Here is a 26579-nt window from a genome sequence, read left to right on the forward strand (position 1 = left end):
TTATACAGTACAATATCCACTAAACGTTTTCAGAGCGCTTTACAAAGGGCCCTTAGCCAACAGCAACACGTATCATGTAGAATCACACATGACGCCTGTTAGGCGATATTACAATTTTTCCAATAGATACGACGCTGCTTAACGGCCAGGTACTCATTTTACACCCGAGTACTGTGAGAGAATGTGAGTAACGAGCCTTTTCCAAGGACTCAACTATGCGTCGAGCGAGGCTCGAACCCAGGACCTTCCGATCGGAAAGCGAGTGTCATACCACTAGACCACATAGCCGCACATTAAGCCGTCAGATGTCCTGACGGTGTAGTCCCCTTTAGACAACGAACATAATAAATATCCCGTATATGTCAACATTATGATATAGATCTCGTATACCTGCGCTATATTCAACCAGAAATCTTACAATTAACAGGTAGTTTATCACAGTATAATATTTAGTTCTGAAACAGTGGAAAGTAAGACCAGTGGGAGTCGCACCTTAAACACCAGAATATATTATCTATTGTGTTGTGTTCTTGTGGTATGGACACTCGCCTTAGATCGGTACGAAGTTGAGTCCTTGAAAAGGGATCATTATTTACATTCTCTCACTGTACTCAGGTGTGAATTGAGATCAAGACCGTTAACAGCGTTGTGTCCGTCGAAAAAGAATTGTAAAATCGCCTGGGAGGCAACATATCCTGTGCTACATGTTTTGTGATGCTGTTGGCTGGAGTCCACTTATAAAGCGCTTTGAACACATTAAGTGGATATTTCCCTATATAGATGCGCAAGGTTTTTTGTTGTTTTTGTTTTGTTTTGTTTTGTTTTTGTTGTTATTGTTGTTGTTGTTGTGTGTGTTTTTGTTGTTGATTTTTGTTTTGTTCTGTTTTTGTTTTTGTTTTTTTTTTGGGGTTTTTTTTTTGTTTTGTTTTGTTTTTTGTTGTTTTATTTTGTTTTGTTTTTTTGTTTTCTTTTTGGGGGGGGTCACTCTGCTGAGTTTTTCTTTGTTTGGTTTTGTATATTGTTTTATTCTGTTGATTGTGTGACCAGTAAAAATCCAGGAACATAATTGGTTCTTGCAGTTGAATCAACTTCGGCCATTTTGAGATAAAAGAAAGATGCATAGCCAACCAGTTCTTTCTCTCATTAAATTTCATCACTCCAGAACCTGGCATGCTATTGTGAGCAGTACTTGACATCATATTAAGCGGAATAACATGTGTAAATGAGGGTACGAATTACTTATAGATCAATCTCATAGCAGTGGACTTTAATTGTGTTATGGTTAATTAATGCCATTTAAAACTACTATGTTTAGTGGGTAATAATTAATATAGCGTTTCAACTGGGCGATAAGTAGACTCAACCTATCAAATAACAGAAATGGATAACTCATGTTATTTTAAACAAAAATATTTCATTCACTCTCTATATCTATGTATGTATATATGATTGTGTGTGTATGTATGCCTTCCAAATGAATGAAGTACATTTACATGAATTACATTTTACAATGTGCTATCGCTTATGCGTTATAGCAATATTATGTATTTATAGGTATTGATCCTTATGCTCTTATTGCTTAATTATCTTTCTCCATCCCACTCAAATAATTGTATCCCGTTATTAGGGCAATTATTGATAATTATTGATAAGTATTATCATTTGTTAAAATGAGATCAGTGGTGTTGTCAATTGAAATCCTTTCAATTCACTGCTCATAGGAACACAAGGTTTTGGAACCAGTCAAAGTTTTGCTCCTATATCATTCACAGATTTGGATATCTGGTAACCCATTAATCTTATCCACTGAATGAGTAAATGGCTCTTCACGAATTAAATGAAGTTTTGGCCCCAATCAGAGATTGACCAAGAAACCATCCAACAACTGAGCTGGCAAAGCCATCCTACCTGCCATAACCAGACAATGGAATAATCACCACCAGTCCGTCCGCCTGCAAGTTTATCGACACACGGCGACCCCAACTAAACAAGCTGAGACTCAATTAACCATGAAATGAGTAACATAGTATAAACGAGAGGATGAAAATTAACTTACCCATAGCCTAACTTTAATTAATTAAAATATACTATTACACTTTGGTTTAATTATGTGTTAACGTGTTATTGTGTAAGGCTATTCTGTTGATTATATTAAAGAATTTCTGATTTAACGGGGATCAATACTTATCTTATGAACCTGATCTATCCCTATATAACGTGCCACATCTACCAATACTACTACCTATTTCTTTAAACTTAAAACTTTATTACTATCTGTCGAGTCGCCAGAAACTGAACACAACTACTCGTATAACAGAGTGAAAGAGGTATCAGACGACTTCTGCCTTTGGGGAAAACTACTTCTATTTGTCTCTACCTACTTGCCACCTTCTCGCTCGTTAAGTTGGCATCACTGTATACTTGAACACTGTCTCGTTCGTTACAAGGAGTTCCTTCTTCCTATAATGAGGAGTTAACATTTTCGGATCTCGAAAATTGACATAGTAAAGGGCATCCTCTTAAAACATACAATGATACGCATTCAACCCCCCCCCCCCCCCCCCCATCCTTCCCAAACAAATAAACACGTGACGGGCCACCGCACATGCACATTTGCATTCTCATAAACAAAAAGAAACGCAAACTAAAGATTTAGTTTACACATGATATTTATTACCAATGCACGCATGCATTCATACATTCAAATACACGTATATGTATGTATGCACATATATATACTCAGAGCTTTAGTTAAAACGAAACCAAGAGAATTTTGCATTTTATTATCAATCAATAATATAAAAGCTGAATAAAATGTTGTGACTTAAGTTTGTAAAGTGATTCTTTTTTTACACAGTATCAATTCTCGTTTTGTCACAAAGCCAGGCGATATGATCGAGGTAGCAAGAAATATCACAACAATCTGACCATTAAATAATGTAATTGACATACCACATAATACGGTGACATAATTCAGCTACACATTTGACTCATGTGTGGATAAGTACCTTGCTTTAGGCTGTGACGGATATTGTAAGAGTGCAAGTATAAAAAAGACTCCCAACTGTTAACTTGTATTTATGAATGTGAAATTTGATTCCATATTATTTCGTGGCATAGGATTGCATGAATCACTTTGAATTGCACGGTGAAATTGTGGAAATGCGAAGGTTTATGTGTGTTTAATCTTGTGTTCTTTGTTTAATGTGTAATCAGCATCAAGGAAAACAATCAATTGGCAAAACATTCCCATCTATAAACATTAAGGTGTATCAGTAACGCTGCCGTGCTCTCGGGGGGAAAACGTATTGAAAATTTTGACCAGAAAATTCGTTCTTTAGATATCAATCGATTAAAATAGCCCTCATCTTGTTAAAAAAAATGTCAAACCAGAGACTTCGCAAAAGTCCAAGTTTTGAGAGTTTTTGGCAAGATTAATGTCTTTTTATAATTTGAAGAAGGTGTTTTCTGGCCAACATTTAGATAAGTATTCTTCCAGAGTGCGACAGACTGTATGATATTATTTCTCTAAATACAGGATGATAAACAATACATACAAGAGCAGGACAAACAGCCTACAGTGCCACCGGAAATAAATGCGACCCATCGCCTCAATCTGGTAATATGTCGGAGTTCACCAGATGTCGAAAAGTGAATATAGATTTAACGTGTTAAGAAATATGACATTTTAGTTTGTTGCCATTCGAGAAATCATGTTATTTCCCTTCTGTAAATGAAATAAACTTACTCCATGCCTCATCTTCATGTCTGTCAGTTCGATATTCAGCTTTTCATACCATCTTGAAGCTATGGGTCACGCACACGTTTTTCCTAAATATTTCGAAAGGTTCTTTTGTGATTGTAATTTATTCTGGTTTCTGTGACATTCAAAGTCTAATACTTATAGTTAATTGATAGACCGCTGGAAATAAAATCAGCCATTTAAACAATGTTGACAAATGTATTGAGTGAATGCATTTCCTACCAAATTCAGTCCCTTAATCGGTGGACAAAGAATACAAAGACCTTTTCACACGGACTTGTTATCTCAGTGTTGTGGTTTGTTGTTTTAATGAATTGTTTAACTCAATGAGTTTTGTTAACTCGTGGAAACCATCAGGCCCTAAACAATATCTAGTGTTAACAAGTGTATTGTCCTCTTAATGTCGTTCACTGTGTTGGACACAACAAAGGGACAGAATATGTGATAAACACATTCGCCTAATTTAATTGATCAAAATTGTTTCAAATGAATGTACCACGGCGTTATCTCAAAATAATCTTAGGTGCTCGTACGACATTAAAGGTATGCAAAAACTGTTTAACAGGATTACTTCTTGTAACAAATGTTAAGGACTGTAAGCGTTGTCTTTGAGAGGTCGCTCATCGCAAACTTGGTTCTATCGTTGTTTCCGTGGGTAACACACTTTACATATAACTCCAAAATGGACTCAATTGCAAACCAGTATCTGCAGACAGTGGCGGAATTTTAAGAATGTTAACGCACGAATAGCGCATACATAGGAACTTGAAATCTATTACTTAGAATTTGGCTCTATGATATAGTCTTATAAAGGACAGAAATGAAGGATTGTAATGCGCATTGAATATGAAAACCTGAGAAATGTCTTTTATAATATGTTGTTTGAAAATTTAAGAATATATAACAGCTAGTAACTGCTAAATTAAAAATATCTTCATTGCTTTTTGCCATGAGACTCTAGTAATCCAATAGCCTATTGATTGACAGAAAGTATCTTTAAACCGATTCCCTCCAAAGTAAAGTAATAGAACGCCTACATTTTTTTAATGTATAATTGGTAAATAAATTTGATGCGAGAATTATCTGTTATCGGTTTTTATATTACTGAAATAACTAAAAATTCCTTTTTGAGTCATTAACTATTTAAAAAATCATGTAATAATCAAATTCATATGAGAAATATATATCTAGAATAAGATATTTTTAAACCGCTATTTATTTCCAGTCGCGATGTAGTATGAATAGAAGTAGGAGCAAGAACGTTGGAAGATATTATACATTTTAGAAGCAGCTTCCAGATACAGAAAAATAGAGAATATGTACAAGTACAAAGTATATCAACAATCAGTCTTCCTCCAGATGAGAATAGTCACAGGCACAGCGCGATTCAAAAGGTACTGAGTTCGAGTCCCGACATTATTTTACGGGGACCTAGAGTGGTTCTTACCACTTGAAAATAATTTCCCTCCGGGAATGCAAGAAATAACATGAGAAGGGAGCCGTTGGGAATTCAAAGATGTTGAAGTAGGCCTTCGGAAACAAAGGAAGCAATACAACGCATCGAAGAAATATTGAAGCAAAAGTAAACGATAGCGGATTTCCTTCGGGCTCTGCAAATATTTGATTTTTATTAGAGTGGACAAGCGAGAAGAAGAAGAGGAAGAAGAAGAGGATGGTGAAGGGGGATGAGGAAGAAGAAAATAGCTTTAAGCAAACAAGCCAAATGTTGGAATAATAAGTGGGTACTGTTTGTGGACAGAGATTGAAGCTGGAGAAAGCGGTGAACATTGTATGAAGCACTAACGTTATAATAATTAAGATCGGGCCAAAGGTTTGATTGTGTGGAGTAAAAAAATTAATATAATATACTTATTTTATTGGTTTGATGATGATGATGATGATGATGATGATGATGATGATGATGATGATGATGATAATGACGATGATGATAGTAGTGGTGGTGGTGGTGGTGACGACGACGACGATGATGATGATGATGATTATGTTTATGATGATGATGATGATGATGATGATGATGATGATGATGATGATGATGATGATGATGATGGTGACGATAATGACGACGACAATGACTACGATGGATTATGATATTTTGGACGTCGGTTGTAACAGCCAAAAAAAAAAAAAAAGAAAAACAATTCAGTACATTTTAAATAAATAATCAATCCGTATTCTTAATGCCAAATCCTGTGATGAACATGTTTAAAACTGTAATGAGGAAGACAAGAACCATGGTGATGTAATTGAGATGACCTGTGACTCTTTGATGTTTAAACCCTCTTGTTCCATCAAGGACGGATTGTCGTACTTGGGCTGTGGCTTGTTTTGATAGTCCGTTTTCCTCGAACTTAAAGGATAAAGAATTTAAAATATATATATTGAATTGTGATAATATTAAACGATTATAGAGGGTCTAATGATTAAAATAACTACAGCGAACATGGTAGATTACTAAAAAAAATTCAAATCTCCTCGTGACATATTTTTATAATTCATTTAAAGCCAGCGTCCTATCCAAAATATAGCAAGATATTGTAACTATCAATTACACCCAACATGAACGCTGGATAATATGTTACTAAAGTTACTATTATGATATTACCACCCCAGATTAAAAATAAATATTAATGATCCAAGTAGCAGAAACGGTTTTTTTTTAATTGAGCTTTTATATAACGTAATATCCACTAAACGTGCTCAAAGCGCTTTAGAATAGGTCTCTGGCCAACAGCAACATGTAACATTTAGGACCGGACATGACGCCTGTTAGGCTATATTACAATTTTTTTTCGGACAGAGACAACGCTGTTAACCGCCAGGTACTCATTTTACACCTCAGTATGGTGAGAGAATGTGAGTAAAGAGCCCTCTACAAAGACTCAACTTTGCGCCGAGCGAGGCTCGAATCCAGATTCTTCCGATCCGAAAGCGAGTGCCACACCACATGACTTCATAGCCGCACATAGTAGTAGTAGTAGTAGTAGTAGTAGTAGTAGTAGTAGTAGTAGTAGTAGTAGTAGTAGTAGTAGTAGTAGTCGTCGTCGTCGTCGTCGTCGTGGTAGTAGTAGTAGTAGTAGTAGTAGTAGTAGTAGTAGTAGTAGTAGTAGTAGTAGTAGTAGTAGTAGTAGTAGTTGTAGTACTACTTCTAGTAGTAGTAGTAGTAGTAGTAGTAGTAGTAGTAGTAGTAGTAGTAGTAGTAGTAGTAGTAGTAGTAGTAGTTGTTGTTGTTGTTGTTGTTGTTGTTGAAGTATTAGTTGTTGTACTAGTAGTAGTAGTAGTAGTAGTAGTAGTAGTAGTAGTAGTAGTAGTAGTAGTAGTAGTAGTAGTAGTAGAAAAAGAAGAAGAAGAAGCAGTAGTAGTAGTAGTAGAAGTAGTAGTAGTAGTAGTAGTAGTAGTAGTAGTAGTAGTAGTAGTAGTAGTAGTAGTAGTAGTAGTAGAAAAAGAAGAAGAAGAAGAAGCAGTAGTAGTAGTAGTAGTAGTAGTAGTAGTAGTAGTAGTAGTAGTAGTAGTAGTAGTAGTAGTAGTAGTAGTTGTAGTGGCAGTAGTATAAGTACTAATAGTAGTAGTAGCATTACTACCAGTAGTAGCAGTCGGAGTAGGAGTAGTATTTAAAGTCGTAATCGTTGTTGTGGTGTTTTTAACATGGTTGCATGGTAATGTTAGCTGTACTGATTTTGGTGAAGCTGGTACTTTAAAAAAATAAATATGATCATTTGCGTATCCCATTTCTATGAATCCACCTACCGCAATGCGCTTCATAAACAGGACATATATAACCAGAAATGTCATTTTTGTTCTAGAACTCTTATAATTTCCGTTAACGGCACTAACCAGGTATTCACTAACGCCTGAGTCGAGAAAGTTTACGTTTATAGAATACCTTATAAAAGGACACCACAAACTCGTAAAAATTGTGTGATCCTTGTCACCCCGTCACTGACCACAATTAACATTGCTCGATTTTGTAATTAAATAAAACACCATGCATTTGAACCACATGGCTTGGTTATGATGACGATGATGATGATGATGACGACGACGACGATAATGATGATGATGATGATGATGATGATGATGATGATGATGATGATGATGATGATGATGATGATGATGATGATGATGATGATGATGATGATGGGAACAATAAGAGCAAACCATTTGATAAAAAATGATACTGCTCCTGTTGTGGTTTTAGTTATTTCTGTTGAACTCGTATCATGAAATGCTTTGGCTTACCATTTTGAGACTGTCGAGGTAGTCTTTTTTCTGTTGCATGTCCGTTTCTCTGATCAAGATTATAAACATGAGAATGGCGAATAAGACTTGACACACCAAGCTACAGGCTACCATTGTTGTCATCAGATAGAAGTTCTGGGAGTGTGTTGGACCTTAATGAAGATGGAAATCAATATTAACAAATTAACTGCCGTACTCTGGGAAAATATGGTCTCAGGTTTGAGAGTTTTTGCCAAGATCAGTGTCATTTAAATTGATCGATTTGAAGGATGAGATTTCTGACCAAAGTTGTAAAGACGTGTCTTTCCAGAGTACGACAGTTAACTGGTCAACGGGCATTCCACTTCCATACACACCATATTTTCGTCAAATCAAGCAATTTATCAGCTCGCGTCTGAATTGAATTATTTTCATTGCGATACTTTTTTAAAGTTCTTTTTTACATAAGAAACCAATTTCCAAAATGTAGGCGTCTGTTATTAATTAATTGATCTGATGGAAGCGAGGAGAGTTGGGTCATTACTGTATACAGATTTAAACAGATCGCTAATCGAAATGATCAGTCCCTTGCCATAAAAAGGTCATAGTAATATAATAAAGTGTTAAAAATAAAGATAGCATAAGATTATATTATTACACGTATTTCTTAGTTCAAACTATGGTGGAGGCATTGTGTTTATTCACTATATATGATAGATGATATAGATACGTGTATGTACATTTGAGAGAACTAACTGTGGTACCCAAAAAATCATGTCAATCAATTTAACTCACTCAACCCTAACACCGACTATTTCCGAAGTTTACCCAGGTTACTTTTACCCCATGCCTATTTACTACATTTTTCTGAGACAAATTATAGGCGTAGTATCGAAGCTATTGTTTTTAGTTTTTACATGTTAATGATAGTTGAATAAAACAATCTATTTACATGCTCATTTTTAAATACATTCTTTCATTTTTTGAAAAGTAGCAAAAATCTCTAGGATTGAGTGAGTTAAGACAGTATAAATACGTTTCTCTAATTCTAATTGACCTGGGGAAAAACGTCATCTCCCAAAACATCACAGTGAAAAATAGTCTAAACAGACAAGAGCTTGGAAATTGACTGACCTGAGGAGATTCTGGTGACTAACACGTATTACATATCCTCATTTCATAGCATTATCTCACAGTTAGGAGGGAAAGGGAAATTATATTAACGAGTAATGGTCAACCATGAATAGTCCAGACATTTTTAAAGATATTTTTTATTTAATTATGAATGACAAAACAACTCTGGAAAACCTAACGCAACGTGGGTGAACGTTCGTCTGAATTTTTGGCTCTCGATTTCTGGAATCTAATGTTTTGACTGTCTTGAAACCTTTAAGTTTGTATTCAAATTTTATCTTTTAACGTTATAGATTCTGGTTTGGTGTCTTTACCATACTCTATTTATGTATTGTATCATGTTATGATTATAATTGTTAAGCGCTTTGAGCTTGCTGTTAAAAGGCAACAAGCTCTATAAAATGTTATTTATCATTACTAGTTTGTAACTTATTTTACCCAGTGCTACAAGAGTCCTTAACTGTGATATGTTTGCCATCATGAGAGCTACGTCCATCAAAGCTTGAGCCGCCAATTTTCTGACTTGGTACTGGTTAGAGGTCAGCAATGGCTCAAACTGTTTCAAAAATCAGAGATGAACGTTAAATAATTATATTCATACAATGTTACTACAGCCAATAGAAGGAACGAAATTGACGTCACTCCGCTCTTTATTATTGTTTTGGCCATCCATTTTTATGAGCAGTTCTCACTAAATATTATCAATCAGACTATAGATAGTATGCGCTTGGCTAAGAAGCACACAACATTGCCATCCGGAAGTGTCACGGACTAACACACAAAATTCTGTGTAACCATGAAAACTTTTATAATCTAGATAATAAAGTTAAGTTAGAATTACTCATAAACGTGGATGGCAAAAAACAATAACAAAAACCTGAGTGACGTCAACTTCATTCTATCTATAAACGTTCAAGGTTACACATATTTTTGATTGTTGGTATGTTATATCCGGCTGGCGGATGTTGTTACTTATACGAATAAACGCATGTATCAATAAGCCCTGGGATCTGAGTTCATCTCGGTTGCTAGGGCGTTAAACGGACAATTGCATTCTACCCATAATGTTTGGGGTTTTCTTTCCACTAGATTTGACAGATGACCGCTGGTAGGTTATGGGGGTCAGCTAAAGTAGTTCAACTACATTCGAAGTCCCTTTGCGTGAAAAGAAGCGCTCTACCAACTGATTATTGGGATCACCTTGATATAGCGTAATATGAAGTGATTATGCAATGCTTAATGATTACAATGATTTGTGGAACTTTAGAAATTGCAACCGAAAGCATATTAAAATTGCATATAATAAGATAATTTTAAAAACACCTCATATAATAATTGAGGTGTATAATTTTATCATAATGAATTCATATACTTTACTTTTAAGACACCAAATTCTTTAAAATCTGGCAAACGGAGTTGAAATGTCATTTTAAGATTGATCTATATTAACAGAACAGAAGAAACAGTTTCCTGCCCACTATGACATTTTTGTTTTTATTTTTATTTTGGCCGTAAAATTTTTATTATAGGTATCGATGAATAAAAATAGCCCCTCAACTCCTCCGAAGTTCTTAAACCAAAGAAATCCCATAGGACCATTAAGGGATCAATTTTGTTAATCGATATATGCAATGAAAATTTTCTGGTCAAAATGAGAAAAGCTTTTTGCAAAACTATCAGAGAATAACCGTTATTACTCTTGATAAAAGCCAGTTTGCCAGGTTTGTTGGATTTTGAAGCCTTTGAAAATCCAGTGCACGATATAATTATTCCTACCGCCTCTTGACTAAATACGTCGATTCCATCCACCTTGTCTTTGCTGGTTGCCTGTATGTGACCATCTCCAAGACTATTTTGGTGTGAGAGTTCAGTCATTCCGTCCATTTCTGATGGTTGGATAGAGTTTCTCATCACTATTTCTGGATGTTCCACAATATTTACGCTACTTACTCTCGTTCCATTGTCTTCTGTTGATTTTCCATTTTTACTGTATAAAAAAAAAGATTGTGGCAAATCAGAGCAAGCGGATTTCGTTAAAGGTTTATATTGTTTTGTGGAGAAGTCGAAGGCGTTTCTACGAACCTCCCGTTGTCAATACGTAAAAAAAAATTATATCTGCAGCGGACACTTAATAATAAAAAGGAATGAAGAGAAGTGCCAGAAGACAAAGAAAATAAAAACTGTTTGTTAAGTTGATCAGAATCGAACTCCGGACACGTCAGGCTGTGAAAAGGACGTTCTACGGTGAATGCCATCCACCACGTATATTCGGGAGAACGAAGCCAATAACCCAACATTTATCTTTTCAATGTAACTGTAATTAAGAGGCGATTGAGATATGGGCACGCTCTAATATATCTGAATATAAAATTATAGATGTGTTATGAAATGAAATGAAAAGAATAGAGAAGAGTGACCATTCATTGTGACTCCTTGCCTCACTAGAACATGAATAATCAATGTTAAGTCTGCTTGGAACAACTCCTGTCTGCCGTTCATCGACACTTTGATCTAAACTTTTTCGTTTCAGATATTAAGATGATCCTTAACTCGTTCAAAATGATTCATATGAGAATTCTATACGTCCCAAGGTTTAAGACATTTGGCAAGTTGGTCGTAATCTTAATACATCAAGGTGTGAGGTTTAAAATGCTAAATAAAATGAAAATAAATTGTGTAGGTGTAGGACAGTCTTGCCCAAAAAAGATTCAAAAGTAATGTACAAAAATAACATCTTCAGAAAAAAAGGACCAAATACGGAACGTTTCCGGCTTAACTCTTTTACAGTCCATAGCATTTATTAGCGTAGTATTCACCCAGTAGGATGTCATAACAGGACATGAAGTATGTGTTACCTGCTTCTGATTTTAATACTTTGAAGATTAAAAGTGATTCTAAACATTTCTCAAAACACGTTCAGACAGTCCTCCGATTCCAGAATCTCTGCTGGTGGCGTGATGGCCGACAATGTGTGCACATTAACAATAACGCAATATATGGGCTCAAAATAATGTTTTGCATCGGGTTAAAGGGTCTCTTTTTTAAAACTATTTCAACAATAAGAATGAGACAAGTTGGTTTATCAGAATGGGAAGCAAACGAATCATCACGACAATATCTTTTTGTCGCTTGATTGTTGCCGAGGTTAATTTATGCCTTTGTATTTTGGGTCTAAAAAGCCCTACCACGATAGTCAGTGAGTTCCAGATCATAAATTAAGCATTAAACAGTGCCATTAACGCAAGAAAGAAAAATACAACAACAAATAAAAATTCCGAAGAATCAGTCTGTCTTGACTTAAATAGTGGCACGTATGACCGGTAGTCAGGAGATCTGACAATTGCTTGGAACTTAAACATAAAGCTTACATGTGAGGATGTGTTGTAGCTTGTTTTTAAATTTACTTGTTATTACGCGTGTGAAAAATCATAAAACGTGTCGTATGATAGTAATGGCCCGAATGTTGAATGATTGAGTTTAGTCAAATTAACACAATAATTATGGTAATGCGAAATAGGTAGGGGCATTAACAATCAAAATGTGATTTGAATTATCAATAATGATGCTACAAAAAATGCTTCCGCATAATACAACTATGGATATACCGTGGTAACATGCAATATTCCTACGAATTTTCTTCTAGAAATCCCTATCACCACAGATCACCAATAACAACGGTCCGTTCTAACAATACCTTCAAAGATCATAGAGCGAACGAGTTATTTAGCCTACCTACCTATATAAAGGCTATTTTCTATACTGCCTCATGTCTGTTATCTCTAGAGCCAGATTGATTGGGGACCCTTGTGAAGGTAGGGGTATATTTGCACAGATATGTTAAACAACTGTCAAGTCAGAGGCTCAGTGATTAGCTCAAATAATTCTTACGTTATGGACCGAGATCAATAATAACAATTCGTGCAGAAGTTTATTTCGTCTTAATGTTGCTATTACTTCACCTGTTATTCTATATTTCAACGCCTCCGAAAAGTTTTATTTCAGGTTGGGTTAGATGATGAAATATTGAATCCATAGTCAAAAATATGAGACTTGGGTCAAGTTTGTGTTGGTAGTGTTATTGCTGACGTTGTTGTTTTGTTTGTTTTGTTTTGTTTTTTTGTTTTTGTTTGTTTTTGTTTTTTTTTTTGGGGGGGGGTGTTGTTTTTGTTTGTTTGTTTTTTTTTGTTGTTTTTTTTTGTGTTTTTGTGGATTTTGTTGTTATTTTGTTGTTGGTGAGGATTTGTTGGCGTTGTTTTTGTTGTTGTTCTTTCTGTTGTTTTTATTATGCTTGATAGGGTTTTGTCTAATTATTTATTTACCCTTTCTGATTGTTTTCTTTTCTTAGTTTTTTATAGAGGTGGGAATTGGATTTTGTTTTGCTTTTTATACGGTGTTTACAATTTGCATTTCATGTATTTGTATTCTTTTTCTATTTACTTTCAACTCTACCCTAAGAAATAGTGTCAACAGTAACATTATATTAAGACATTAGTTAACATTATTTAGACTGCTTATCTATGGGTAAAATGAATAATAGTTCGATTGCATTAGAAGCGTGCAGTTTTATGAGTTAAAGCTCCATAATTCACAGGAAAAAAATCTGTAAAACCTATTTCAATCTTTCATAATACATCCTATCTCCTGAAAATGGTATTATGTTCAGGTAATACAGATATCAATAAGTCAGTTGAAAATCAAATTGATCAGAAATATTGTGCTGTGTTTTTGTGTTGTTGTTTTTTTTTTTGGGGGGGGGGGGGGGGGGGGGGGGGGGTTGCCCCATAAAGGAACCATGTGATTTTTAAAAATTTCAGTAAAACTAACTTAACTCAAGTCTAATATTCGTTGCTATAATTCCAATTGTGGATAATGGGTCACGTTTTATAACTTGATTTTATATCATAATAGGCTGTCACTGTAAGAGATCGTGGATGTACATTTTGATTTGATTTCATCATTGGGTGTAACTTTAAGAGATCGTGGATGTACATTTTGATTTGATTTCATCATTGGGTGTAACTTTAAGAGATCGTGGATGTACATTTTGATTTGATTTCATCATTGGGTGTAACTTTAAGAGATCGTGGATGTACATTTTGATTTGATTTCATCATTGGGTGTAACTTTAAGAGATCGTGGATGTACATTTTGATTTGATTTCATCAATGGGGGTCACTGTAAGAGATCGTGGATGTGCATTTTTTAAACATTTCAAAGTGACAAATTTGGGAGCAGGCATTGGTAAAAGATAAAGATCTGAAAAAATGTTATGTACCAGTGCCAGTCAAAGCAAGAAAGAAAAATACAGGGGAAAAAAAAGATCCCAAAAAATCAGCCTGCATCGACTGGACACACTGATTTTTTGGGGGGTGTTTTTTTTCTTTTCTTTTTTCTTGCTTGCTTTGTCTGGTACTGTTTGTCTGGCACTGTTTCATACACACTTTTTCAGATCTTCATGTACATTTTAATGAATAAGTAATATGTCCCGGTTGTATAAAACGAGGCATTTATAACAATCTGGATGCTGACTTGTCATCATGACAATTACAACGATGTTGTTAGTGACATTTTATAAATTGCATGGCGGAACACACCAAATGTAAGGAAAATATATTGTTTGTTTATTTTTATTGTAGGGAGAGGAGGGATTGCGGGCAGATTGGCCCTACAGTTCAATTTGCGAAAATGGAGTTAAGTTCTTTTCAAATAAATCAACTACATTATACTTGCAAATAGTTTATTTCATTTAAGCTTGGTATCAATTCTTATCAAGAAACACACTCATAATATAATAATAGAAGAGATACAATAGATAGGCTTTTTTTAGGGGGGGGGGGGACCCTATTATTCCATGCAGTTTCCTCGCAACTAAAAAACGGGGTATGAATGACCGTGAGATTTGTATACCTATAAAGTGGTTTGTCAAACCATTGGTGTTCACTTGGTCACGACCAATAAGAATTTGATATCTTTTACCCGCAGAGGACCGTGATAATCAAGGAGTAAGATACTAAGGCCAATTAACCAGATAACTCCGTACTCTGGAAAGACAAGTATTTAAAGATTTAGCCATAAAACCTCTCCTTCAAATATCAATCGATTTAGAGTATCCCCTCATCTTGGCAAAAACTCTCAAACCTGGGACTTCTCGAAATCCCAGGTTTGAGAGTGTTTGCCAAGAAGAGGATCAGTTAAATCGATCGATATTGGAACGACGAGTTTTTTGGCCAAATTTTCAAATACGTGCCTTTCAAGAGTACGGCAGTTTACTGGTTAATGTATGTGAATGCTAGCAACCTGGAGTGTGTTGACGATACTGCTCTACAAGGTCTAAAAAGAGAGAATTGTAAGTTGTGATAACTGAATTAGTGAAAGAAAGGAAGTGAAATTGGATTTTTGTGGAATAGAAAGAATGACGGATACTTTAAAGTAATTGTACCAATATTACTTTTCATAAATTATGACAAAATCTCAAAAATGCTTAAACATCATTAGGCCTAACATTCTAATCATAGTTCATTTATATTTTTTTTGAATACTTCTAGCCAGAAAACATAATATACGTCGTTTCGATGACCATTCGATAATAAATTATATCGATATCGAAATAACCCTTTGCGACTTCTTAACAAGTGCTGGGTTAAATCAATCTATCGATATTTAGATGAAAAGTTTTCTCCCCAAATAGCGATGTATCATATCAGAGTACGGTATTTTACTCCTGGATTTTTTTGTTATGTATTTAAAACGGATTCACATTATGGTATCGTAATCTGCAAGGTGTTGTAATGTGTTGCATTATGCAATGTGCAGTGTGTCAATAGGTTAGACTGATAGCAAGGTTAGATTAAATGATTGAAAGTTGGGCGAGTTTCTATGTTGCAGCCTTGCTGATAAGGAAGGCCATTCCGTTTGTAAACAAACTCTGGGGGACTACCGAAATAATTTATTGCATATGACGAAAGCGACCTTGAGATAAATATAGATTGAATGTTTCTACTGTTGTGTGTGCATGTATATGTTTTGTCTTTTCATCTGTTTTAATATTTAAGGTCTGTCTTTATTTGCCTTTAAGAAAACAAACGATTTTATTCATCAATTAATTGGTTCCCCTACAGAAGGGTCTTGTCCTTTTTTTTCTTCTTGCTTTTTTTTTGGTGGGGGGGGGGGGGGGGGGGAGAGAGAGAGAGAGAGAGAAGAGTCATTAGTATAGCACTGAGAAAACAAACATTCTTTGTGAATGCCAATATTGATAACCTCTGTCGAGTTACATATTATCTTTTTAATCATATATTAATCACTATGTAAATATTAGTCAATGCTTCAGTGCCAGGAATTCCTTTACTCTGTATAATATTCGTAAATCATAAGATGATAATATTCAAGAAGATCATAAGGTACTATGGCAGACCCTTTGCCAATAACCCGTTGATTTATGAGATAGCTACGTCATCAGGACAACGATAACAATTTTATTTATTGTAATTTATTATAATAAAGCTGCCAAGTTAGATCATTGCAATCAGTCCAATGGCGAAATACTTAAGCTTTGTTGGTCATGGCTATGTATAGATGTGCGGAATTAAAAATGACAATGTCAAGATGGAGCATCTTTTACGTTAATATTTAAAATATATTTTTATATGTAAATAAAATTGTGAACGATGATGTGTGTTAACAGCATTTCTAACGAGCAAAGTGGTATTGTTTAGTGATACGTAGATTGTTATAGTGTTATAGAGACCGTGTCACAAGGTCATGTTTGTAACATTGGATCACACACAAAAAACATCAAATCATGTTATTTTGAAAACACGTGGAAGAGTTTTGGTCTCATCAATTTTTATTGGGGGTGGGGGGGGGGGTGAAATAATCGACTAAAACTAAAAATTACAAGCTGGGCCCCAGTCTTTGACCGGAGAAAATGAAACGCAACAAATTCGTAAAGAAGCATTCCATCGCGATCTAAAATGATCAAATCAATTTTTAATAAAAACTTAGTTATGTAATTTGACTTTAAATGTAATAGAGTGGTAAGCCACATCTCAATTGAATTATAAATTGTGTTAGGTTATACAAAATGATAATTATTAATACATCTATCAGTACACAAAACATTCTTTTTAAGTGAGGTGAAAATGTTCGTTTCATCAAACTGGCCAAAATGATATAGGCTTATGAAATTATGTGTGGTTGATCTTGATCTTTAAAAATTATCTGAGGATTGTCTTGATGACTGAGGAAATATCATAAAAATATCGTTGTCCCTGGATTCCAGGTTGATATCTGTATCGCTGGATTCCAAGTTGTAGCCGAATGTGTTTTTGCTTTTTGTTTTGTTTTGGTTTGTTTTGTTGTTTGTTTGGGTTTGTTTTTTTTGGGGGGGTTGTTGTTCCTTTTTTGTTTTTGTTTTTGTTGTTGTTGTTGTTTTTATTGTTTTGTTTCTTTTTAACAAACGCTAAAATTGAATATTATGGGTCCTATACATACTTCTCTTCATCAAGAACCAGTCTGTAAAAACCAGTTTACTATCTATTCAGTAGAGAGTCAATTCAAACAACGTTATATCGTAATACGCCCAGCTTTATTATATTACATGTATTTGGATGAATCTGATTTATATATATATATATATATATATATATATATATATATATATATATATAAACCTACACACATGCACACACACACACACACACACATATATATATGTATATATATATATATATATATATATATATATATATATATATATATTTACACACACACATATATATATATATAAATAAATATGTGGGGGGGGGGGGGGGTCGTGTGTTAAAGTAAAGCGATGGAGGTAAGACACAGACTTAAAGCTTAATGAATGATAATGGATGTGGAATAGTTCATTTTCCATTCATCTTTTCATTGCCTTTCCTTATTTGTATCTTTCTATTTTTAAATTGTGTCATTCCGTCTCAAAACGGTGTAAATTCGAAACGAACCAGACGTCAAATGCTATTTTATTGTAATATGACAGTTGTTGTTTTTTTTCATTTTAAGAGATTATATACTATATATTTCCTAAATAATCTATATAAATGTAATCTAAGTCTCATAATTTTCGACGTAGATATTTCAAATGTTAGCACCTAAAACACTCCGACGTAATGCCAGTTTCAAACCACAACATTTGCATTATATAGTCTTTCTAATAAAACACACTTTACTCTTATTGCCTGGAATTGAAAAACTGTTATTGTACGTAAAATATTCACACTTCACTACAGTTACCTATTGGAGTATTTGACACACACGGCATCCGACATCTTGCATTATTGAATATAATCCTGCTGGTAGACAGAGACCAGTAGCAATTAACTGTGTCTTTGTTCATCAAAACAGACACTTGACGAGTCCAAATGAATGTCCACGAGTCCAATTTAAGTACAATGACACGAATAAACAATTACTGTGAAATAATTGGTTTACCTGTGTACTGCCGTACTCTGATAAAATAAGTTTTTAAATTTGGCCCAAAACCTCGCCATTCAAATATTGATTGATAAAATGACCTTCATCTTGGCAAAAACTCTCAAAGCTGGGACTTCGCAAAGTCACAGGTCTGAGAGTTTTTGCCAAGATTAGGCTCATTATAATAGATCGATATTTGAAGGACGATTTTTCTGTCCAAAATTTTTAAAACGTATTTTTACTGAGTGTAGCAGCAGTGTAGTCCTGTTATCAGTTGAACGAACCAACGATGACCTCTCGTTACAATTTCTCTGTTGTTGACGAATTCGGTGATAAATTCAAAATAATCTGTGACATTTCTAATCATTATACAGTAGTTCTATCGACAAATATATTGTTGGTAGTAGTTAAACGAAGCAAGTACCTTCATTGCATGCAGCATAATGGTTTATCTATCATGACTATCAAGCAGGAGGACTGTGTTTTCAATTGGTATCATATCCAATTCATTGTCCGATCCCTCAAGCTTACAGAGTTATCGTTATCAAGATAAATGATAACATCAATATCATCGTGTGTATAGTTTGCCTCACATTTATTTTTAATTGATAAGAGCATTTATAAAAGTGTAAATGTGAGCCATAGTCTCAAAACCGTGTTATATTGATGACCTGGGAATTGAATTGGCAGTCAGCAATAATAATTATAATAATAATAATAATAATAATAATAATAATAATAATAATAATAATTATAATAATAATAATAATAATACACATTTATACAGAGCTCATTTTCGTCTAAAAATCAAACTCTAGGCACTTTACAATTGTAGCAAGTGGGTTTAATGAGTTCACAGTGCTGGTATATCAGTTAAACTTGGTCATTATATTGAGTAGTCTAGAACAGTTTTACGTTCCAAAGTTAAAGAATCTTTATTTTACGGACTTAGAAATATTCCACGTATATTGAAAATGCTTACTTAGGCAAAATGACTTAACATTTGGATTGATTTTACGGATTTGGAATTTATGAAACTGATTGGATTATGACCATACTATTTGATTTGGATTTGGAATTTATCACAACAAATAAACTGTAAGAAATGAAACTTGGAATCTGCACTTTTATTTGAATGTCTTGATGTTGTGCATTCAATTATCATCATCGGCCTTTGAATTCTTTAGTCATTATTTACACCTACAACACAACGCACTCCCCCAGACAACGTGGTAGCTCATTCCTAGTCTTGGGGCCGAAACAAGCAAAAGATCTATCACCAAATTTTGTTCTTGATCTTTTCCCCGAAATTTTCGTTAGGTCAATACATGATCTTAAAGTGTAATTTTCAAATTTTCACATGACCATGTGATCTGTGAGATAGACAGATGCTAGAGATAGAACGAAGATGACGTCATTCTGGTCTTTGATATTGTTTTTTGCTATCTGCCTTTATGAATAATTCTCACTAAACTATTAACCAGACTATAAACGTTCAAGGTTAGACATAGATTTGTGTGTTGGTCCGTCTTATTTCGGCATGGCAATGTTTTGAGCTTCTTTGTCAAGCGCATACTATCTATACCAGTAAAACACGTATAAACAAGACACACTGCTTTGTAATATGTGCGCTTTTCAATGGGCAACTAGTGGAGAGAGGCCAACAAAGGGCTTGCATGATCAAACTTTCGTTCCCCAGAAACTAATCTTGCTGCACTATTTTGCAGTAGTTGTAATTGGGTGTTGATCCGTTATACTTCCGGATGGCAATGTTGTAAGATTCTTAGCCAAGCGCACACTATCTATAGATAGAACGAGGTTGACGTCACTCGTGTCTTTGTTATTGCTTTTTGCCATCCGCGTCTATGAGTATTTCTCACTAAATCGTATAAACCAGACGATAAACGTTCAAGGTTATACATAGTTTTGTGTGTTGTTCCGTTATACTTCCGGATGGCAATGTTGTGAGTTTCTTAGCCAAGCGCATAGCATTTATAATGGTATGTGTTTAGTTACAATTAAATTGTTATGGGCTCGTTGTTGTTATAGATAGAATGAAGTAGACGTCACTCGGGTCTTTGTTATTGTTTTTGTGGGGGGTTTTTTGACATCCACGTTTATGAGTAATTCTCACTAAACTGCATTAACCAGACTACAATGTTCAATGTTGCACATAGTTTTGTGTGTTGATCCGTTATACTTCCGGGTAGCAATGTTGTGAGAATCTGTTCGGATATCAGACTTGTAAAAATGTACTCCTAAGTGAGCTACTATTACTGTTGCTTAAGAAAATATGATAATGTCAAATTAACATGGGTTTCAGACATATTTTATTGATAAAAGTAAAAATGCATGATATAATGAAAAAGATAAAAGAAAAAAAACAACAACAAAAAACAATCATGCAGTCGAACGAAATGTTACCGAGAGAAATGTCATTTCACTTGTCTATGTAATCAACGTCGTACCAAAAATTATTTATGAAATGTTTCGACACAAAAACAATAATATTGAATAATTAGAAAGATTAAGGAAATGGCAAAAACAGCTTAAAGAGGCCTGCACCAAAGACAAACAAGAGCAGGATTAATTCTATAGGTAAAGTAAAATAAGATCAGGGTATCAACATTTTATTCACTTTTTCGAAACTCTAGCTGCTCCAGCAATAGACAGTTGGCTAACCACGCCTGTCTGTTTGGTTTTTTTTTTTTTTTGTTTTGTTTTTTTTGTTGGTTCTTTCATTTTATATTTGGTTTGTATGTTTGTTTGTTTGTTTGGGTTGTGTTGTTTTGGGGGGTTTTTTTCGTTGTTTTTTTTTTGGGGGGGGGGGGGGGGTTGTTGTTTTTTTTCGTTTGGGTTTTTGTTTTTGTTTTTGTTTTTTTAAGTTGTTTTTTTTGTTATTGTTTTGCTTTGTTTTGGTTTTCATGAATAAATCCAGAGTAACTGATGTAAACTAAATCCTTCAATGGAGATGATCAAAACAACTTAATATTGATGTCTTTCTGTGTCAAAACGACCTTTCAGGGCACCCTCAAGTGTGTTAAAAGTTTGTTTGGAAATGCGTCATTCTCTTAGTAATTTGATTGACTGTTAATTTAAGCAATCATTATAAACAAAATTAAATCTAATACTCAGATTCTAAACAGAATCGCTTTCAGTGTAAGATGACGTTTCTTCGCTATATTCAGTATACATCGTGGAGCTTCCGGTTGTGCTTGTTGCATTGTACGAGTCTCTTTGTGAGTAAGTCGACGTCGAGTGCGGTTTGTGGGTTTTCTCTTTTTTACCATGCGTTGGCAAAACCTAAAAAAGGAGATAATTTTAGTAGAAAAATAAACAATAGGAATTTCAAACAGAATATTTTATAAAAATATAATAATATAATAATAATAATAATAATAATAATAATAATAATAATAATAATAATAATAATAAATAATAATAATAATAATAATAATAATAATAATAATAAAAATAATAATAATAATAATAATAATAATAATAATAATAATAATAATAATAATAATAATAATAATAATAATAATAATAATAATAATAATAATAATAATAATAATAATATTAATAATAATAATATTAAGAAGAAGAAGAAGAAGAAGAAGAAGAAGAAGAAGAAGAAGAAGAAGAAGAAGAAGAAGAAGAAGAAGAAGAAGAAGAAGAAGAATCTAATTATTTTCAATTACTATTATCTTTATTATTATTATCATCATCATTATTATTATTATTATTATTATTATTATTATTATTATTATTATTATTATTATTATTATTAATATTAGCAGCAGCAGCAGCATCTTTACAATCATCATCATCATCAGCAGCAGCACCATCAAATTTATCACCATCACCATCATCATCGTCGTCGTCGTCGTCGTCATTTCTAACAACTTACCCGTGCCTTGCCTTTTCCCTCCATTTTAGGAGTTGCCTTGGTGGAGACCTTCTCGTCTCCCTTTTCCTCCTCCTCTTCTTGAATGGCATGTCTTATAAAAAATTATAATAGAAAAAAAGGGAGGGGGAAGGGGAGACGGAATGATACAACAAATTGCAAGTTTGTTAACCAACAATAATAAATATAATATGATAAAACCTCGTTCCATAGTTATACCATACCATACTTGTTTGGCTATGTGGTCTTGTGGTATGACACTCGCTTTCGGATCAGAAGGTCCTGCGCATAGTTGAGTCCTTGGCAAAGGCTCTTTACTCACATTCTCTCACCGTACTCAGATGTAAAATGAGTACCTAGCCGTAAACAGCGTTGTTTATGTCGTTAATATTGCAATGTTGCCAAACAAGCGTCATGTCACGTTCTACATGTTGCGTGTTGCTGTTGGTCAGGGACCCCTTGTTAAGCGCTTTGAGCACGTTTAGTGGACATTGCGCTATATAAAAGATCAATGTGTTTTAATACTCCAGTACCTTCATAAGATTTATTTCCCAGCAGGCCCGTTGAAACAAAATTATCATGTCTTAGAGAACAGTTCGACTTTAAGGCGTATTTTTGGCCATATTCAGCCATCCACTCATGTTTGCTGCTGTTGTTACCTCTACCATTATTACTACTACAACTACTTCCACCACTAAAACGAGGCTGAGTCAATCCTACTGGATCTCCTACTGAGTTCATGTTTTTACATATGACGTCATATTTGGCTCAGTCACTCTCTAAACAAAAGGTTGAAATTATTATTTTGGTCAAATTCTGTCAAAGTTACGACATTTCAAAATGGCTGTTCCCGTGGATGTCCGTCACAGACAGAGAGCTTTCATTGAATTTCTTCTCGAATGAGATAACCTCGAGTAACATTTTGAAATGCCTTGAGAAAGTTTATAAAACTCAGGCAGTAGGTATAATCAGTGCTTTTATGTGAGTTGGACTTGTATCTCATCAATTAGAAGACAATTAAAAACTATTCAACACCCAATCTGACCCTCAACCATGTCTTATCTGACAAACCTTCGTGATGGTCGCACTTGAAGCAGTTCAACTCAGTGAATCAAATAAAGACGGAAGCATAGATCAGATCTGAAAAAAATGGGTATCTTTGAAATCAGTCATGGCAAGTGCTCATCACCCCAGTCAAATCCGTGAGATTCACAAAGGTCTGCGCTCATTGGGTACACAGGAAGTTGACTTCAGGCCATATGCGTAAAAGAGTGAAATGCTGTTTCCAATCTTCTCCAGCTAAGTGGGAGAGATGACAGCTTTCTCATTAGAAAAAATCTGGATGTATTATTATTAACCTGAGTCGAAGGGACAATTAATAGAATGGCGACATAACTCTTACCTAAAGACCAAAAAATTCAAAACTGAGAAATCAGCTGGGAAACTCATGGTAACAGTGTTTAGGGACATTAGAGGTGGATCCTCGTTGATTTCCTACCACAGGAGCCACTGTCAACTCTCAACGGGTCTTGAAGATTCTGAAGCAGCGGAAAGCAAGAATTCGCCGAGTTAGACGAATTTGGAAATGGAACGAGTACTGTTTCTTCACAACAATGCGTCCGCACGCAAGTGCCAGGAGAAAGAAAATAATAGCACCATTTGGATGGACAACGCGGTCTCACCTCCTTATTCACCAGACTTGTCACCTTCGGCCGGACTTTCATCTTTTGGTCGACTGATGGAGGCAATGAGAGAACATCGCATTGAAGAGGATGAAGAAGCCAAGACAGTGGTGACAAGAAATTGGTTCAAAGTCCAATCAACTCATGTTCACGAGGACGAGTACAATCCCTTACAAAAAGGTGGACTATGGCTATCGAGAAGTAGCATTTTACTCGGCTAACGCCGAGCTTCAATCTGAGGTACGACCCATGATATTGATATATTTTGTTTCAAAGTAATCGACTGAGTCCCACAACTTTTCGACTCAGTCTCGTAAAAATAATAATAATAATAATAATAATAATAATAATAATAATAATAATAATAATAATAATAATAATAATAATAATAATAATAATAATAATAATAATAATAATGTGGGGCTATGTAGTCTTGTGGTATGACACTCGCTTTCTGATCGGAAGGTCCTGGGTTTGAGCTTCGCTCGGCGCATATTTGTGTCCTTGGAAACTGCTCTTTACTCACATTGTCTCATCGTATTCAGATGTAAAATGAGTACCTGGCCGTTAACAGCGTTGTCTCTGTCGGAAAAAAATTGTAATATCGCCTTACATGTATCACGTCTCGTTCTACATGTTACTTGTTGCTGTTTGTGAGAGACCCTTTGTTAAGCGCTTTAAGCACGTTTAGAGGATATTGCGCTTTATAAAAGCTCATTTTAAAAAAAATAATAATATTGCCATTTCTACTACGCCTGCTGCTGCTAGTACTACTTACATGTATTTGTAAAAGCTTATCAGACCGAGAAGGAACGTTACGACAGTACTAAGACAGAACACCATTGTGAGAAAGTCTGTTTCCTGTAGAACTGGTGGATGAAGGATTCATAATGGGAATGATGATGATGATGATGATGATGATGATGATGATGATGATGATGATGATGATGATGATGATGATGATGATACTTTTTTTTTGGTTTCTTGTAAGAATTCACTCTCTACTCAATATATTTTATCAAAAATTGAATAAAATAATCTTAAAATCCAATAAAAAGCATAAATTTCCCCTTGACAAAATATCGTATTGAGATTTTTGGCCACAAGTAAGAAAATCTTGCGTCACAGTCATATTTACATACAATCGAAACGCATATGAATCATTTTAGATAACTCTCCACACATCATAACGTATACTTCTACAATTTTAAGTAAAATATCAAATGATTCGTCCGTATATGTAGACGTCAAACGTAATACTCAATACGATGTGCATTACTAAAATTACTGAACCTGAGGCTGAAAATCAAATTCAAAGTCTAAATTAAAGCCCATAAAATACAACTGAATTGGATATTAGGAAGCATAGATGCAGTTTCTTAAACACAAAAAACTTAAATGTTTTAACTCTGGTCATTTGGTCTTAATAATTCAATTACATTCATCTCATTCATCCAAACTGTAACACAAAATTGACGTAGTGCATCTCGTGCATTTACTCACGTTCATGGATTTTATAACAAGATGTGATATGAGCACCACTGATTATAGAACCATTGCTTTTCTCAGGACACAGTTTGCACGTGGTTTGTAAATTCTTATCCTGGTAGGTTCTCCGGGGACATGGTTGACACTCCATCTTGGTCTCATTCATAAAATGACCTTTGGAGCAACCATCTGAAAAGAAGATCAGCTACATAAATATCGATGGTTCGCGGATCAAACTTCTTAAGCCCCGATTTTCACGATCGGCGGATCAATACTCTGAAGCCTACATACGAGCTTAGCGCACCATGCTTTATTTAATTTTGGGCGAATCAGTCCTCTGATCGATTGTGAAAAATCGAGACTTCAGAGGTTTGATCCGCCGACCATTGATATATAAATTTATATAGCTTGTTCGTTTCTATTAGCTCGTTACGCTCCACGTCACGTGCTTTGCATTATTTCACATATTATAGATTTTTCATCTCCTGACAACAACCAATTGGATTCAATAGTCTGATGTCACGTCGCCCGGCAACGGCGGCCATCTTGGTTCTAAACAAAGAAAATAATTACTTTTTATTCTTCAAGCTGGCTAGAACTTTTCATATGTCTTGTGATCAGAATGTGTAAAAGTCAAAACATGATCAAATTTATGTGTTTTTTTCATTTGGATACGCTTTTATGCTCGCCGGAGAAATATTTCATAAGGGCGTCCGCCATTGTTCCGATAGTTTAGAGCCAGTGTTGCTAAGTTACCATGCGTCATTAGGAAGGAAGTGACGTTACGACTATTGAATCCTATTGCCAACATGTCATAAAAACATAGCATGTGGGCTAGGGTTGGTCGAAGCCATTCGGGCACCGGTTTGGGTCGACATTTAGACACACGTGTCCCCCGCGTCAGGTTCGTCATCCA

The 26579-nt window shown here is 34.7% G+C and overlaps 2 protein-coding genes across 8 annotated transcripts in view; both read right to left on the bottom strand.

Moving 5' to 3' along the window:
* Positions 1-2651: 2651 nt before the first annotated feature.
* On the bottom strand, positions 2652-19111 carry LOC144974934 (ninjurin-1-like). 7 transcript variants are annotated; one of them, XM_078918459.1, is made up of 6 exons: positions 18829-18991; positions 18407-18584; positions 10910-11120; positions 9572-9689; positions 8021-8172; positions 2652-6131 (listed from the first exon to the last, which is right to left on the bottom strand). In XM_078918459.1, exons 2-6 carry the CDS (start codon positions 18439-18441, stop codon positions 5946-5948), a joined length of 702 nt encoding a protein of 233 aa, XP_078774585.1. In that variant the 5' UTR covers positions 18442-18584; positions 18829-18991; the 3' UTR covers positions 2652-5945. The 7 variants fall into 7 exon arrangements, with proteins under 7 accessions (XP_078774585.1, XP_078774589.1, XP_078774584.1 ...); XM_078918463.1 differs by lacking the exons at positions 18407-18584; positions 18829-18991 and adding an exon at positions 19011-19111; XM_078918458.1 differs by having other exon boundaries at positions 18407-18933.
* Positions 19112-20770: 1659 nt separating this feature from the next.
* Positions 20771-26579, bottom strand: part of LOC144975680 (uncharacterized) — a 39916-nt gene continuing 34107 nt past the window's right edge. The window contains exons 9-12 of the mRNA XM_078919871.1: positions 25679-25852; positions 24954-25044; positions 22497-22587; positions 20771-21889 (exon numbers count right to left, since the gene is read on the bottom strand). Coding sequence (XP_078775997.1) covers positions 21725-21889; positions 22497-22587; positions 24954-25044; positions 25679-25852 — 521 coding nt within the window. The 3' untranslated portion in view covers positions 20771-21724. The remainder of the gene's footprint in view (positions 21890-22496; positions 22588-24953; positions 25045-25678; positions 25853-26579) is intronic.

The sequence above is a fragment of the Berghia stephanieae genome, chromosome 6 (assembly GCF_034508935.2).
Source record: "Berghia stephanieae isolate SIO BIC M18660-M18661 chromosome 6, UCSD_Bste_1.3, whole genome shotgun sequence".
In the NCBI taxonomy this organism is placed as follows: Eukaryota; Metazoa; Mollusca; class Gastropoda; order Nudibranchia; family Aeolidiidae; genus Berghia; species Berghia stephanieae.

Excerpts from the sequence above, each read along its gene's own strand:
- LOC144974934 (XM_078918459.1), bottom strand. The coding sequence starts at position 18,441 with ATGTCGGATGCCGTGTGTGTCAAATACTCCAATAG. Across the intron at positions 8,173-9,571 it reads AAGGACTCTTGTAGCACTGG|GTCCAACACACTCCCAGAAC; the intron begins GTAAAATAAGTT and ends ATCTTCATTAAG. Across the intron at positions 6,132-8,020 it reads ACCTCGACAGTCTCAAAATG|TTCGAGGAAAACGGACTATC; the intron begins GTAAGCCAAAGC and ends TTATCCTTTAAG.